The 17,240-nt window shown below is 37.7% G+C and overlaps 1 protein-coding gene across 3 annotated transcripts in view; it reads right to left on the bottom strand.

Moving 5' to 3' along the window:
- Window positions 1-17,240, bottom strand: part of LRP6 (LDL receptor related protein 6) — a 125,615-nt gene that overhangs the window by 26,783 nt on the left and 81,592 nt on the right. For all 3 annotated transcript variants that reach the window (XM_032473222.1, XM_032473220.1, XM_032473221.1), the window contains 8 exons: window positions 16,533-16,749; window positions 15,560-15,849; window positions 14,010-14,236; window positions 11,883-12,067; window positions 10,916-11,242; window positions 4,448-4,650; window positions 2,492-2,703; window positions 1,347-1,537 (listed from right to left, as the gene is read on the bottom strand). In XM_032473222.1, the coding sequence (XP_032329113.1) occupies window positions 1,347-1,537; window positions 2,492-2,703; window positions 4,448-4,650; window positions 10,916-11,242; window positions 11,883-12,067; window positions 14,010-14,236; window positions 15,560-15,849; window positions 16,533-16,749 (1,852 nt within the window). The remainder of the gene's footprint in view (window positions 1-1,346; window positions 1,538-2,491; window positions 2,704-4,447; window positions 4,651-10,915; window positions 11,243-11,882; window positions 12,068-14,009; window positions 14,237-15,559; window positions 15,850-16,532; window positions 16,750-17,240) is intronic.

Raw genomic sequence — 17,240 nt, 5'->3', positions numbered from 1 at the left:
TTCTTAACAGTACACATACATTTTTGGAGGCAATTTGCCAGTAAATAAAGTATAAAGTATGTGTGTATGTGTGTGTATATATAACACAGTTTTAACTTTTAAACAAAACTAAATCTTAATAAGCAACTTAATTAAAAAAAATCATCCTTCTATGTCAGTACACAAAGATCTACCTCATTTTTTGGAATGACTGTAATATTCCATATACTTGATATGCTAAAATGTATTTCTCTGTGATAGGCTATTACAAATAATGCTCAGAAAATACCCTTGTATAACTGGGTCAGTATTTCTACAAGACAGTTGTAGAAATCTGAAAGGGAAAATTTATGGGCAAATTGCCCTCCAAAGAGGTCTCACCAATTTCCACTTCCACAAAACTACATGAGAGCATGCCAGTTTCTACCATGCCGGCCAATGTTGGGTATAATCAACTTCATATTTAATGACTCTGATAGATATAAATAGTGTATTATTTTAATTTCATTTCCCTGATCACTAGTGAGGCCACACAGAGTATTTGGACTTCAAAAATTAGAGGTAGAGGAATTAACTATGATTGGAAACAGAGGACTGCAAGGAAATGAGAAAATAAAAGTGCATCTGAAGACCAACAAATTATTTAATTTGGTTAAAACACACCAGGAATGTTAAGATCAGTTGAGTTTGATGATGAGTTTGTGAAAGGCAAATGAGCAACTTCAGTGTTCAACTAGACTTTTTTCCTTCAGGTTCTGAGACTACCTTGAAGTTTTTTCTTTTTCAGTACAGTAGTGATATGATTACAAACCATGCCTCAGAAAACTAAGCTAAAAACTGTGTAAACTTTCAATGGGGGAGGGTAGGAATCAGCAGGAAGGAGACTAATCATGGGCTAGAATTCAGGCCAGAGATAATAAGAACGCAACATAGAGCAGAAATATCAGACAAGGAGAAGTGATGTATTAGAAATACATTATTTACAATGAGGGGGAGGGTTAGCTCAGTGATAAAGTGCATGACTAGATAATGCATGAAGTCCTGGGTTCAATCCCCAGTACTTCCCTTAAAAAAATAAGAAAACCTAATTACCCGCCCCCCAAAACCAAAAAACAACAACAGAAAGAAATATACTATTTACAGAGCCCATATCAATAAAACTGGCAAGTTATTAGATAAGAGACGGAGTAATCGTGTTGATGGTTCAAGGAAAGTACTTCCTGGACAACTGGATATTGACTACTTTTAGTGAATAGAACTGTAAAGAAATGTGTACAAAAATAATACAATAGAAGTAAAATACAAATGCTATTTATGAGTCATCTCAGTAACTCAAATCAAAATAAAGAAACACATTTCCTGAGTACCTGAGAGATCACTGCTTTCAATCCGCCGGAGATCTGAATCAGCCCAAAAGAGTTTTCCCAATCTGCTATCAAGGGCTAAAGCAACTGGTTTACTCAAGCCACTGAAAAAGAGGACCTCCCGTTCCGTTCCATCTAAAGCAGCTCGTTCAATTTTGGGAGACCTTTCCTGAAGATTGGTAAAATACATATACCTGAAGAGAAAGGAGGAATCAGTAAGTTTACCAAAGTAAGAAACCACACAAAATGAGAATATTCTTGATTGACTAAGACAAAGGGATGTGGAATCATATTTTCAAGTCTTAGTTCTAATGTTTTAGAATATATTATTTAAAAGGCCATGGAATACATTTATTAATTTCAGTAACAGTAACAAAGGGTATACAGAAGTTCTTAGAGAGTTAACTTTCATGGATTAATAAAACAAAGTGTTAGACACAGGCATACTTACACTTGGAATTATTATTGGAATAATACAAAACAAAAAATAAAATAAAATAGGAATAATCAGAGAAACCTAGACACAAAATTTTAAATTTCTTCTCTAATGAGTCTATTTTATAACTGAAAATAAGTCACACATGAATCATTTCTTATATTTAACTTCTGGAGCTCATCTCTTTCCTTAACTCTTGAAGTAAGCTACTTTCCCTGCTGAATTCCTTATCATTAATTCAGACACAAGTAAGTACTATTTATTAAACACAAAGAAGACACTGTATCTTGTCATTAAGGAACCTAAAGTCTAGTAGAAAATATAAGACTGAAAAACAATTAAGTATAAGGTAAACTGGAAAGGATGAGTACAACTAGAGATGCACAGAGTGGTGGGTATCTGAGAGAGGGAAAGTTACACCCGGGGAGTGGAGGAGACCAATGAAAGCTTCATGGTGGACAGTTGCAGGTCAAACAGTCTTGAAGGTATGGGTAGAAATTAGAACTAAAGCAGTAGTGACTAAGGAAGGAAATTCTAGGCAGTAAAATCTAAGAAAGCAAGAATATCAGAAAACGCAGGGGCAGGTGAATGGAGAATGTCACGTTTTTCAGTGGAGCACAGGACACTTAAAGGTAAGCAAGTAATGGGCTGAAAAGGAAAGCTGCTGAGGTTTCAGATACTAAGACATCTGAATGCCACTCTAGTAACATACCCTTTCTCTGGGTTTACCACGATGGCTCGAGGTCTGTCTTGCTCGCCTTTTAGCACCACTCCAATTGATCTCCCATCTAATCTTGTTACATTAATGACATTGGTGGCCTCACAAGTCCAATAGATGTAGCGGCTATAAATATCAATGCTGAGGTCATAGGGCTGTATTTCTAGGTTCTGATTTGGAACTGAGCTCACAACCACAGTAAAGCCCTAGGGAAAGAAAAAGAAACACACAGAAAATTAGACTCCAAGCCAGACAGCCCAGAGGAGATCACTCACAATACTTACACTTACGTGGTAACACACCTGAGAAGGAACTCTCAAGTCTCAAGGATACTTCTTACTGAAATCTTTTTTTAATGGGTAATGTGCTTCTTTACTAACAGGTATTTCAAATGTTCCCTTTGGTTATTTGGACATGAAGCAGAAGAGAGAGCTGGGGCCGTATCAGTTGCTCTAAGAACCTGATAGTGCATTGATTACAGATGAGAGCGAGAAGGTAACAGCTGTCTCCTGTAAACTAGGCACAACTGTAGCTAGAACCACACTCTAGAAATACCTGAAAACAGCAGTACTCAACCAGGGGCACTGGTCAATGTTTGGAGGCATTTTGATTGCCACACCTATGAGTGGCTTCCAGTGGGTAGAGGCCAGGAATGCTGTTTAACATCCTACAATGTATGCGTCAGACCTCCACAACAAAGAATTATCCAGCCAAAAATGTCAAGAGTGCAGAAGTTGAGAGATTCTGCTCTAGAGACAATGGCAATTAGGGCTACAAACCACATCCATCAATCAATTCTTTCTCTAAATCTCAAATCCACCAAGAAAGAATTTTTTTTTAAACAAAGCCAAGCAAAAAGAGAACCTCTGTTCGTCTGTTTTATTTGAGTAACTTTTATTTTATTTACTCAGCATCTCTGAGATAACACTTCTTACTGAAGCTATCTCAAATGACCTTGCTCTGACCTTGGATGTATAATAACAGCTATAATTTCTGTTAACTAGTTATCAACTATGTAAGTCCTGGCATACATAGTATAAAGTCCATCTTTATGTCATATCGCTATAACTGTATCTCTAAATAATCCCTCAGCCACTCCCTAAATACATTATCTCCTTGGTGTTTTTCTGTCAGATAAAACATACAAAAAATTAGTAATCTAATCTTCCTAAATGTTAACACATTCAAAATCCAACTTAACATTACTATTAAAGGGAAGATGACAATTATTTATAGGAATCCTGGTCTAAAATTGCTTGGACACAGAAAGAAAGCAAAGAAGTATGAACAGTGGTATGTAAACCATGACTAGAATGTAAACACAGATACGCTGATAATATTTTCATTCCCATCCTGCAGTCAACCAAATAATATTTACCAAAACCAAAACAAAAAAAAAATTGGATTAATAACATATCTTAGATGTTTTTCATTTTACTGAGGTTATGTTGTATTTTCCTATCCTCTGAGCCTCTTAAATGACAGTTAACTAGGAACAGAACTATTATTTACGGAGTGCCCTCTATTTAACAGGTAATGGGCTAAGTGCTTTACATTCCTTTCGGCTAGAAGAGAATCTTAGTGAGGGAGAGAGCTGAGATCAGAACAAAGGTCTACTTGATTTCAAAGCTTCCAACACTCCATGTAAATGGAGTCATTAAATAAATATATATATATACACACACATATATATAAATGGATATGAGTGGGAGTAACAAAGTTATTCTGATATATGAGCATAAATTATTTTAACACAAACTTCATTCCAATAGCATTACCAAACAATTGTTTACTCAAAGATCCTTAGGGAAAAAAAAGCTGCTAGATCCAGAATTTTGGTTTTACACACACACACACACGTAAGCAGAATCAAGACTTAGTAACACAGGATGGTTGGTTAGCCCAGTTACTAGGCAGAAGAAATGGATTTTGAAATGAACTCTGAACTACCTGGCTGCCATCTTCTTGTGCTTTTCGGATCATGTTTTGTCGTGAGTCAATCCAATAGAGCTGCTTGTCCAGTGGGTCATAGTCAATGGCCCGGACATTCCGCAGGCTGTGGATAGGAAGGATGATGTCAGGGCTCTGCTGTTCATCAATCACCATGCGGTTGATGGCGCTCTTTTGGCTGAAGAGCAGGAAAGTAGTCGGAGCTTAAAGAAAGAAAATGGCAAATATGAAACACAGTTACCCTAAGCCCTGTATCATTAAAAGATATGATCAGCCCGTTGCCTCTATCTCATACAAAACAGACTTATACGTTGAAGAGGTAACACTAATCAGCACCCTGGTTACCAAACCATTTATGAATTTACCCAATGACACAGCCACCTAAGCCTGTTTTTCTATCTCATCCACGGTGGTAGCATGGGAGACTTGACTTCAATGAAGCATTTGATGAAGATATGCAAAATTCTCCTGTCTGCCAGGAAAACAATCCTAACTATAACCTATTCTTGTGGATGGAAGGATGCCTGGGTCTCTACAGGTCAAAGCAGGACCTTCAAGATTGGTTTTAGTCTCAGCTATCACACTATTTAGTCACTTAATCTTAACTAAGGCCCTCAACCTTTCTGAGTAAAAATCTGCTCAACTCTAAAATAAGGGTATAGCCATGTTTTCCTGTTCAATGAGTTGCTGTAAGAATTACAACACATGTGAAAATACCTCAAAAATTGTAAGGCATTATGTCAATTACACTTCAAAAAAAAATTACAAGGCATTATATGTCAAGTAAAAATAACTATTGCTTATTATTACCAGTAGCAGCAGTAATAAACTTGGTATTAGTAGGAATCAAACCCTCATGAGTTGCAGACATAGGTACTCTTTTGCATTGTGGGAACGTGACAGTTGCAAGCAGAGGGAGCCAGTAAAAACCACACCCTAAGTTGATGCCCTAAATTTATGAAATGGGGAAATGCAACAGAGGTAACATTTTCCTTTCCCAGGAACTAGGCCTCTGATTACTATGCAGTCATCTTTAACATAAGAAAACATCTAGAAAAGAAGAGCATCTTGACAATGCTACCAAAAACTTCAAAGTCTAATAGCATTTTTAAAATCTTCATTACAATATATATAAAAATTCCATAATTATAGTCTATTCTCTTGGTTATCAGTTGTCACCTAAATCCAGTAGAATTTTGTCCTTCTCAGGGATATAAACAGCCATGACAGAACTCCTTGCTTTATTTCCCCCCAAGCCCCATACTTCATAGTGCCATTATTTGTGGTTTCCGTTGACTTTACTTTCATACCCAAATATGTATTCACTTAAATCCCAAAGAAACTCATTGGTTCTCACAAAGCAACTTGGTATTAACAACACTGAAATTCTGCTTTAAGTCCTTCACTGGCTGAAAGTCCACACCTATCTTGGAAGATTCAGAAAGTAATGATCCCACTGGAACTCTCCATTATCTAGAATCCATAACATAACATTCAGCAATTTTAGTAGAACCTATGCCTTAATAAGTAAGAACAAATGTCATAACAGAGTACTTAACAAGTCTCCCATCTATCTTTTAAAAGAAATATTTTGGGGCAGTATTATTTTTTTGTAAATCTAGAAAAAAAGAAGAAAAGCTCTGAATTGTAAGTTGCCAATAAAACGAGCACCACTTACTCTAAGACACACAATGAAACTTAGGAGGCCCACAGTTTTAGCAGCCAACTTTTCCTGCCTGAGAAAAAATTAATAAAATACATATTTGTTCCCAGTACGTTTTACTGGGTACTTTTTTTTTCTTTTTCTGAGTCAAGTTTTAACCTTTAATAAGAGTCCACGATTAGGTATTCTAGAAATGTAGATTAACACAAAGCCACATACGGCTTCAAATAAATGCTTGATTCAAAAAGTCTATGGATGACATTAACAACTACAATTGGCTAAATATTCCTAAGCGGAGGCTGATATTTTAACTTCACAAGTCATCCAGTGCTTAAAGTGACAAAGAATATGCAGTTTTGTAAGCCTGAATCTATCCTAATTTATGTAACCTCTAACTATCAGTGAAACAATGTTTTAAAAACTGTCCTATTGGGTTGTCTCAGCCTTGTGTTCCCAAAGTGAAGACAGCCACAAGCAGAAGTTGGAAGATTAGGTGTAAGCAGAGGAGCTTTTCAGTTCTCTTCTGAAGACACAAGTGTTCACTCAAAGCTTAAAGGAAGGTACTGCTCTTGGGTAAGAACAGCATAAATGACAAGGCCAAGCCCATCACATTCGACTGTGCCATCTGGGCATTTGCCAAAGGCATCAAATAGGGACTGACGTCCAGGCCGCACTTCGTTAGCCAAGTCAAGCACAGGTGTGCAACTGCATCGATAACAGAGGAAACATCTTTTGCCAATTTGCACAAAGGTGTCACAGAGGCCAAGCACTTCAGTACTGAACAAGGGATTACACAATTTGGCCTCCTGTTTCCTCTCTGGCTTAATCCCTTTATTCACTCTGTTCCAGGGGCACCGGCCTCCTAGGTGTCCCTCTAACAGACCAGACATCCTAGGGCCTCTGCACCTGCTACTCCTTTTTGCATGACAGGTCTTCTCCCAGATATCCAACGTAGCATAGCTCTTCTCCTCACTTCCTTCACTTCCTGACACAATGCCACTTTCACAGTCGGGACTCCTCTGATGGCCCTATTTAACAATGCAATCCTCCTCCCAATCCCTTCTTGCTCTTAATATTTCTCCATAACACTCATCTCCATCTAACTCATGATATAGTTTACTTATTTGGTTCATTATCTGTCCTACTGAAATGTAAGCTCCATGAGGGCAGGGATTAATGTCTATTTTATTCAGTGCTACATTCTCCCCCACTGGCTCAAATAATCCCCAGTATGCAGTAAGTGATGAGTAAATATTCATTGGAAGAATAAACGAAGAAAACAAATGAAGAAACAAGCCTTAGATGATAACTAAAGAGAGCCCTGTAGCTATGATTTTGAAAGAAAATGAAATTGCTTCAGAGAATTAGGAAAGAAAAGAAGCAAACATTTATTTAGGACCTCCAACATGTCACACAGCATACTAGATGTCATCTAATCACCCAAATTATCATCTCCATTTTAAAGGTGAGCAAGCTCAGAAAGGTTAAGCAATTTTTCCCAGGTCACAAAGCTGCTAAACGGAAGAGCATATGTATTTTTCCAAACCCTATCCTGCTGCTTCTTTCTTTTATTTAACAATGATTCCTTGAATGACTACCATTTACCAAACACCATTCTACATACCTGAGATGTGTCAGTGAAAAAACAGGGAAAAATTGCTGCTTCAGAGTTTATATTCCAGTAGACAGACAATAACCAATAAACGTTAATAAAAAGGCTATAGTAAAAGTGTATCAAAGAGTGATTAAGTGTCATGGGAAAAAGAAAAATGCAGGTGAGAGGCACTGGCAATGCCACACAGGGTGGAAGGATGACTTGCAATTTTAAATAGGGCAGACCAGGTCTCACTGTGAAGGTCACAATTAAGCAAAGACTTGGATGTGAAGTAAATCCATGCAAATATTTGCAAGAAGAACATTCCAAGTAAAGGAAATAAGCAGTACAACAGCCCTGAGGGAGAAGTAATTGGCATATTTGAAAGCAGCAATAAAAGGCTAGTATGGCTGTCACAGAGAGAGCAAGAAAGAGAACAGTAAAAGCTGAGGTTAGAGAAGCAAATGTTGGGGGGGGGGTGAAGTGTAGGGTACAGATGTGCAGAAACTAAAGGCCGTTGTAAGAGCTAGTTTTGCCCTGTGTGAAATGGGAGCCACTGTAAAGTTTCTGAGCAGAGAAAGAAAAAACTCTGATTTAGTTTTTGAAACACAGGTCAAGGAGTAAATTACACAATGTCAGAAAACTTTTTGAGGGCAAGCACTTTGTGTCAAACTTCTCGTAATCTGCCTTGGAATCTAGTACATCTCTGCACAGATATTAACTAGCACTCATTACAAAAAGAGCACATACCAGGTAGCCTCCTGAAACATTGCTGATCATCTTAGAAAGGGAGCCGAAGACAGACATTAGGGACACTCAGCACTGATTTCTCTTGGTCATCACTCACCAACTAGCACGCCCTGGTAAAAGCAGCCCAAATGATACGGACCTCACACGGTCTTCCCACAGTCTCCTGCCTCCACCCTCCATCGCTTATTACTCCCATTTTCTCCTTCCAAAGCTATGTTCTTGAAAAAGACGTCTACATAGTACATATACCACCTCCCTTTCCTTTTCTCTTGATGATCTACTCCAATCTTTCACCATTACTTCCTTGAAATTACTTTTTTTCAGGGTTAATAATAACCAACTCATCCAAATATCCAGTGGACACTCTTTTAGGCCTCATGTTGCTCAACCTCTCAGCAGCATTCAGCACCGTCCTCATCTCCTGTCTTCTGTGCCACAGTCCTCCCCTGGTTCTCTGCCACTTTAGTGTCCACTGCGAGATTTCCCTTCTCAACCAGAGTTTCTGAGGTTACCAGACCCCTTCTTTTCTCCACACCAAGAGTTGACAAACTATGGCCCGCAAGGTAAATCTGGCCTGATGCCTGTTTTTTAGAATACTGCTTCAGAATTGAGCCACATTTTAAAAATGCATCATCTATGGCTGCTCTTACACTGCAGTGGACAGAGTTAAATAGGTATGAGAGAGACTACAGGATTCACAAGGCCTAAATACTTACTCTCTGACCCTTTAAAGAAAAAGTTTGCTGACCCTGGGTCTACACTTTCTCCCTAAGTAATCTTACCCATTTTAAGTAAGGCTGGCAATTCTAAAATTTCTATCTCCAACCTCATCTCTTTTCTGAGCTCTGGATTCTTCTATCCAACTATCTATTTAATATTTCTATTTCAGTGCCCCATAAGAAAATCAATATAAACCTGCTTAAAATTATTTTTTCATTCTTTTTAGTCTTTTACTTAAAAAGACTAAGAAAATTAGGAAACCTCCTCATCTACTATCTAGTTAACTGCTCAAACCACAAACCCAGGAATCATCCTTGCTTCCTCTTTCTTCCTCACACACAACCCATCAACAAGTTCTCTTGGTTCTAGCTTCACAATACACCCTGCACGTATCAGCATCTCCCCATCACCACAGCCACCACTCCAGTTCAAGTCTCCGTGCAATATCACCATAGTCTAACTGACTTTCCTGCTACCACGTATGTTCCTCCTCAAAATTATTCTCCACAGCAATCAAATCATGTTCTATCCTATTCAATTTTCAAAGTAACCCTACTATGTAGTTACTATCATTATTGTACAAATGAGAAAAATTAAGGCCTAAAAAATTTCTGTGGCTTGCTTTAATAAAACACAAAACTAATGTGTGACAGAGACTCCAAGTCATTAAACTATAAACTAATGTTCTTTCTTTTTTAGAACTGAAGTCTTGTGTCTCAACAGACTAAATCCTTTCCTATGTGACTTCTTATACTTTCAGGCACAGAATAATTCCCGTAGTTCATTATATCCCAATATCCTCTAGCAGTTTTGTTACCTTCAAACTTAGTGAACCATACACTACTTCTCTCCCCCAAATCTACTGTTTCTAATTCTCTATTTATCATATCAACCAATTTGCTCTCGTTTATCCACCAAGACAGGGGTCTTCGTGTACACTTGAGTCATAAACCAGGATTCCCTAAGCCAACAATATTTTGTTACACACTGTGTTTTATTGTTCTTAGCACTGTGTGTGTGTGTGTGTGTGTGTGTGTGTGTGTGTGTTTAATATGTACTATTTGATAACATTTAAAAATCAGGAGATATTACAGACAAAATAAATATAAAAAAATAAAATAAAAATCTGGATTCATGACTAGGTAAGAAGATCTAGTCACATCAGCTAGAATTAAGTAGCAACTACTCACTAAGTTCAGAGCATATCCTTCTCTCCAGTGCCCTGCCCCATCTATTTACTGTTGTTTCATATTGGGCTAAATTTACCATATGCATTTTCTGCCTGGCCTCTAATACACTTAAATTTTTCATCTTTGGCCTATTCAATGAACTTCAAACGACAAGGAGATTGTATTTTGTAGATTCTCTTTGTTGTACTGTTTGTCCTGTTCTTCCCTTTCTCTATGATAATAAGTATAAATTACGTACAGCACACATGCACATGCATGCTCTCTCTCAAAGAAGCTATGCAAATTTTGCAAGACATATTTAACGTCTAAGGATAAAAGACTTACTTTCTCTATAATATCAAATTTTCAATAACATCAACTACTTATCACCAGACACATAAAAGCAACAAAAACTTTCATTTTTCTACCTTTAGTCTTTACCTTTTATTGAACAAATGATCAACTCTGGACTTCTACAACTTTTCACTCTAGAAAGAGCATGGAATACAGTGTTTTCAAAACCCTGCTTTCTCCTCTAGGTTTAGTTTGCTTTGGGGGGAAATGCAGCTTACCACTACAAGTCCTGTTGTCAGCATTAAGGGAGTAGTGGGCAGGACATCCACAAACAAAACCTCCAACTGGCACCGCCAAGCAGAGGTGGGAGCAGTGCCCATTGCTGGAAGCACACTCGTTCCACCCTGCCTGCCGAGAGGAGTGAAACACGAGGATGTCCATCACGTAGTCCAGATGGCCCTGAATGATGGTGCGGTTTTGGCCACTGGTTTTGTTGGCACGCTCAATGCTGCGTCGGCTCCAGTCCGTCCAGTAGATGTAATCTTGGTACTGAGTTAAGCCAAAAGGATGAGGCAAGTCATCTGCTATAACTTCACGGTTGAGTCCTATTTTCGGAAAGGCGTAGACAGGGGAGAAGCAGAGGGATGAAATATGTGAGAATGTAAGTGTCTTCTTGTCAAAAAAAAAAAAAAGAGAAGAAGTAACATAAAACATTACTTTTATAAGCAATTTAAAATAGAAAATTCATTTAAAAGCAATTCTAAAACTAGACCAGTCCTCTGAAATCAATCCATCTGTAGTCTGACCCCATGCCTCAAATTTATATTCTTGCTACAGATCACTGAGTTTGTTGAAACACCTGTAAGTGGTCTATTTTGATTGTGGTCTTATTTTCCCTCCATAAAGGCCTATAGTACACCTCTTTCTCTTCCATAAAAAGATGGAAATGCATACACTGCATTTTACTGGTGCAAAAAGTCACTTCAGGAATATCCAGGGAGCTATAAATTCCATTACAAGCCCAACAGTAATGAAATTTCCACATATCAGAGAGATATGAATCCAAGTACTCGGCCCACTATTAATAATAATAATAAGCAGGATATAATGCCAGATAGAGGAAGAGTCTAGACATTCATATGAAGTTTTATTAACAGCACCTAACCAGTGGCAAACAGCAGCTGCTGATTTTTGCACAGAAAGAATTATATACTATTTGTCTGAATAAAAAAGAGTACAGCTTACCAAGCATATTTGAAGATTCTATTAAGTTAGTGTCCAGGTCTGTCCAATAAAGCCTCCTTTTAGCATAATCAATAGTTAGGCCATTTGCTCGCCCCACATTTGGAACTAAGGTAGTACGTTCACTTCCATCCATGGCAGCTCTGTCTATCTTAGGTTTTCCACCCCATTCAGTCCAATACATAAATCTAAATTCAAAACAATGGATATTTAACATTTTCACTTTTGATTATTTAGAAGAAAGGGTCATATTCATGCATAGTAACTAAATAAATTAAAGTAAAATGTACATTAAATCAAGGAAGTTGGTAAAATAAAATCAGAGTTAAGATTTTTTCAATTACATTGGCAGCCTCAACTCAGTATTTTTTTCTAATATCTTAAAAAGGAAGTGAGTCAGCTTTCCTTAGTCTTTCCAATGAATCTGTTCCATCCAAAACCTAGGACTTGGAAACAAACCAATGATTTCCTTACTGCAGCACTTGTATTTATAAAACTAATATTCAAGAAGACAGCAAAGGATTAAGCTCTGGTCTCAGAACCTGATTCACTTCAGAACAACATATATGTATTTCTGAATACAAGTAATTCGAGTTTTTTAATTTTTAAACTTACTTTTCAATTTGTGTAATCAATGCTTCCCCAAAACCAAGTTGCAGTACTATATCAAAGGTAAAAATTATTAGCCTTTAATTGAAGTTAAAATGCAAAGCTTGAAAATGTATTTGGTATACCATCCAATGTAACTATACTATTATTTGTAGGAGCAAAGAACCCCCCCTTAATGTGTCAGCTGGGCAGTGAACACTACTAGTACAATCCCTGTGTAATTTTAGAACATTCCTGTTTTTATTTCACTCGTTTGAGTTTTTTTACCTTAACCTTAGAGCAGTCCTACCTACAGAATAGGCTTTTTACAGATGAGGAGGCCAAAGCACTAAAAGAAATGTGAATGATCTGTCGCGTGTCTTCAACCAGCCATATGGCAGAGCTAGAATTAGAACCTAATCCTCACCCAAACGCCCTTTCAACTGAACTAGGACGGTGCTAGTTTCAAGACACTCTGAATACTGGAACCAGGGAAGTTCTCCACATGCCAGGTCTCATCAGATACCCAAGGGAGACACTCACTCCTCAGCCTGTCAGCTGATGGTTGACTTGGTAGCAAGGTATAAACACACTTTTCTGAAAATTAAAGTCGTCTCGGGCTTTGTCTATGTTTGTACTTATCAGGTGACAGGCACATGCACACCCCAAGAGCCAAAGAGAAACAACTGTGGGAGAAATTTCACAGTTGCCAGCAGCCACATAAACTAGAGTCCTTAGTTCCAACTACTAAATTTATCTGTCTAGTAACCAACGCTGAGAGTAAAGATCACCATAATCCAATCACAACATGTCAGCACAGAGAAGCTGCCTTTGGTATAGCCTTCTAACTACACGGCTAACTAGCTAATGATGGAGCTGACTGATTTCAGGGAAACTATTCATTATGGGTATGGTAAATATCCTTATATGTTCACATTGTTAACGTCTGCTTTTTAAAGTGGAGTTGTTCTTCAAATTGCAGATTTCTTAGCTGTTAGCTTTTTAAAACTTGCTAAACCATGTACAAAGGATCATCTACCTTTGAAAAACATGTCATGTTGGAAATAGTTTATCAAAAAGTTTACTATTTAATATCAAAGTTTCTTCAAGCTTATAATAATCAAACAGTCCATTTTGAATTAATAAATATTTTAAAGTGCAATTATTTCTGCAACATTATTTCAGGGGGGTTACTTTAATAGGCTTGGAATCTGGTATAACCTGTGAGAGGGGGCAAGCAATACAGACTTGATGACACTTTTAAAAAGGCTATTTACTTAGCATGTAAATACGATCACTAATATTTAATTATTAATCTATTTCACTGATCTTCACCCAATGTTAATAACAACACAAGTAAAAGTTGGCTAATAATTATTAATTCTAAATCAGCAAAATCTCAACTAATAATTTTAAGATGAAGCTAATCTACAGTTTATTTGTCAGATTCCTGATAAGCATTATTTAAGACATCAAGAATATAACTCATAACTAGGCCATGCACAATGTAGCTGCAAAGAATGCATACATAAAGCTGTTTACCCTTCAGCGGGGTCCAACGCAAGAGCTCTGGGGCTGTCGAGGTCTTTCCACACCAAAACTTGTCGGTGCTGCCCATCCAACTTTGACACCTCAATTCGATTTGTTCCTGTGTCTGCCCAGTACAAGTTCTTCCCAAGCCAGTCTACTGCCATGCCTTCCGGATAATCTAAGCCAAATTCTACCACGTGTTCCAGTGCACTGCCATTCATAAAGGCTCTGCTGATGGTCTGCAAAAATAAGATGAACAACAAAGTCACAGGGCTTCAGTACAAAACACTATCCAGAAATAATGTGTGGTTAAGTTTTTGTTGGATGGAAGGATGCAGAAGAGTCAGAGGCATAGTTTCTTAATACAATTCACATATTTTATGAGCACAGAAAAAAAACTGATGTCAATTTCTAATAAACGTAACTGTGACCTCAAGTTTTATTGCCAATTCATAGAGACATATTTGAAATTCGTACAGACCAGAAATTTATTCCAGTAAAACAATGGAATGACTTTTCTTTTAAAATTTATTAGTAATCAAGTGAAAAAGATGTGACCAGAGTGCTGCAGATTCTTAACTGGCAGTCAGCTTCCTGAAGGTGCTGGAGTATGCCATGTCCCTGTGTCAGCAAGAGAACATCTCAACAGCTTTTATCTTATAAAATGCATATGACTATTATCATATTATTGCCATTGCAGCTTTGAATCCTCTAAAAATGTAGAAGTCATAATTCAAGCTATTAATAACATCGACTACTTCTTATCAAGCACTATCCTAAGTACCTTGTATACATATATTTTCTACTTTAATCCTCACAATAAGCCCTGCAAGATAAGGCATTATCTCTATTTTCACAATAAGGAGACTTCGAAGCCCACACAATAAAAACCAAGATGAATTTATTTACTTCACTTATTCACTAATTTAACAGATTTTACTGAACACCATCAGAATCCAATACTCCATGGCTTTTGCATATTATACAAAATTTTACACAAGTTATCTAAAGCAAGCACAAAGCAATCTGGAAGAAGGAAAGATTATTCTTCAGATTTTATGGTCAAGAGCTCCCCTTTATTGGCTGAATATGCTTTTCAATATTCATTCTAGGGGGGAAAAGGTATGCTGTAACTCACAACTGGCATGTTCTACCTCAGTCAGGTGCTGACAAAATTTTTTTAATAAATTGAGAGTTAAGTCTCTAAGCCATTGATGTGAGGGCTACAAATGCTTACTCTCTAACTGCAGAAAATATCACTCATGCCCTCCAAAATGGAACAAAGTAGAGGAAGATTAAGTCCTGCAGATTTAGAACACTTAAGTATCCAGTAATAAAAAGTACTTAATAAAATACTGAATGTTTTAAAAAATTTAAATTGAATTGAATTTAAAAAAATACTGAATGTGCCTTCCCTTGACTTCCTTTAAAAAGTTAAGGTTTTTTGTTGAACTCTGCCTATTAAGTAATGAGAGAAGTTGACGACAGCATGAAGACTCAGAAATTCTAGAAGCTCTCCCTTTTTCAGTCCCCAGTATTAGTATTCCAATTCTTTTGCTAACCTTGAGTGATATGTCCGTCCAGTAAATTCGGTTGTCTGTCACATCAAAATCCAAAGCAGAAGCTTCTTTGACACCAGTGAGCGGAATGGCCACATTATTATTGTTGGTTTCCAAAGAAATTCTCCTGATATCTGCTCTCCGTGAAAACAAGAGGAAAGCCTCGGGGACAATGCAGGTCCTCATGTCACTGACGAGCTCGAAGCCGATGGGGCAGGCACAGCGAAGGCCTTGGGGTCTATAGAGGCAGAGGTGGCTGCAACCCCCATTCTCCTCGGCACAGGGGTTGGAACCTAAAACATAAGGTAGTTATCAAAGGGCACAGAAGGACACGCACATGAACACAGTAAACACATTTTCAATTTAAAATGACTAAGCATTTGTTTCACCAAGACCTAGGATTTCATTTGCTCCCAAATCTAGACTTTCAGTTCTAATCTCACGAACAAGCACTGTGAGGATGAACAGGGAATAAAAGACCAGGCGCGGCAGTGAGGCCCGCAGTCCCCGCTGCTTGGGGGGCTGAAGCTGGAGGATGGCTGGAGCCCAGGAGTCCTGATCCGTAGTGCACCATGCCGATCGCGTGTCGGCACTAAGCTGACATCAGTACAGTGACCTTCCAGGTTGACTAAAGAGGGAAGAACTGACCCAGGATGAAAATGAAGCAGGTCAAAACTCTTGTGCTGACCAACTGGGAATAAAAGTATGACAAAATGCTTTAAGTAAATTGCATTATTCACACAATAGAAATTCTTTGCCTGAAGGAGGGGGTGTGGGGGGGGTGTGTGTCCATGTGTGTGTTAAATTACTGAGTCAACATTTAAAGGGGCCATTCTTGGTTAAAAAAAAGCTTCGCAGGTGATTTCTACATTCCCTTAAAACATTAGTAATTTACACTGCTGACTTTCCAAGCAGCTGACTATCTCCGTCTTTTCTCGTTCCTGGTTTAACGTCTAGGAGACTTGGAATTACTTACCAATGATTCGATGAACATTTGTGGCTTTCAGGCCCATGAGGTCGGGGAGCTGATCGATGATGATTTCCCTCTCTGCACTCCGTTTGTGCACTCTTTCAATGCTACGCCTCTGCCAGTCAGTCCAGTAAACATAGTCACCCAACAACGTAAACCCAAATATGTGAGGGATTTTGTCTTCCACTAGTACTCGTCTCCCAGTCCCATCGGTATTCATAACCTTGAAGTTTAAATTTAAAGAGAAGGAAGAGGAAAAGACGTGTCCTTATTTCTTCAATACATGTGAACATGACAAATCCAACTGCCCAATACATCAAAATCTACAAGTGTCATCTTCGTTAGTCCTATTACCATGCTTTCACAAAATGACAACATGCTGATTTAATGAGAATGATTTCAAATACTCAATACAAGCTCATATTTTACTACTATTTCTCCATTTTTTTATTATCCTTCTTTCTAAAAACTCTGGCAATATTAGACTTAGTATGCATCTCCTCTATTAAATGACTATGAAAAAATTAAAAGTACAGTATTATCACCTTAAGTTTGCCTGTACATTTGTTTTCAAATTATAGTGTACCTTTGCACACATTATTTTATTACATATTTTGTTTTACAACACATTTTATTTTATTCTAAGAGTTTTGCCTTTTTCACATTTAAGGAAACTGAGATTCAAATAAGGTCACACAGCTTGCAAATAGAGTT

Source organism: Camelus ferus, chromosome 34 (genome assembly GCF_009834535.1).
Source record: "Camelus ferus isolate YT-003-E chromosome 34, BCGSAC_Cfer_1.0, whole genome shotgun sequence".
Classification (NCBI taxonomy): domain Eukaryota; kingdom Metazoa; phylum Chordata; class Mammalia; order Artiodactyla; family Camelidae; genus Camelus; species Camelus ferus.
Note: the sequence above shows the minus strand (reverse complement) of the source record. Positions and strands in the feature narration are given on the sequence as shown.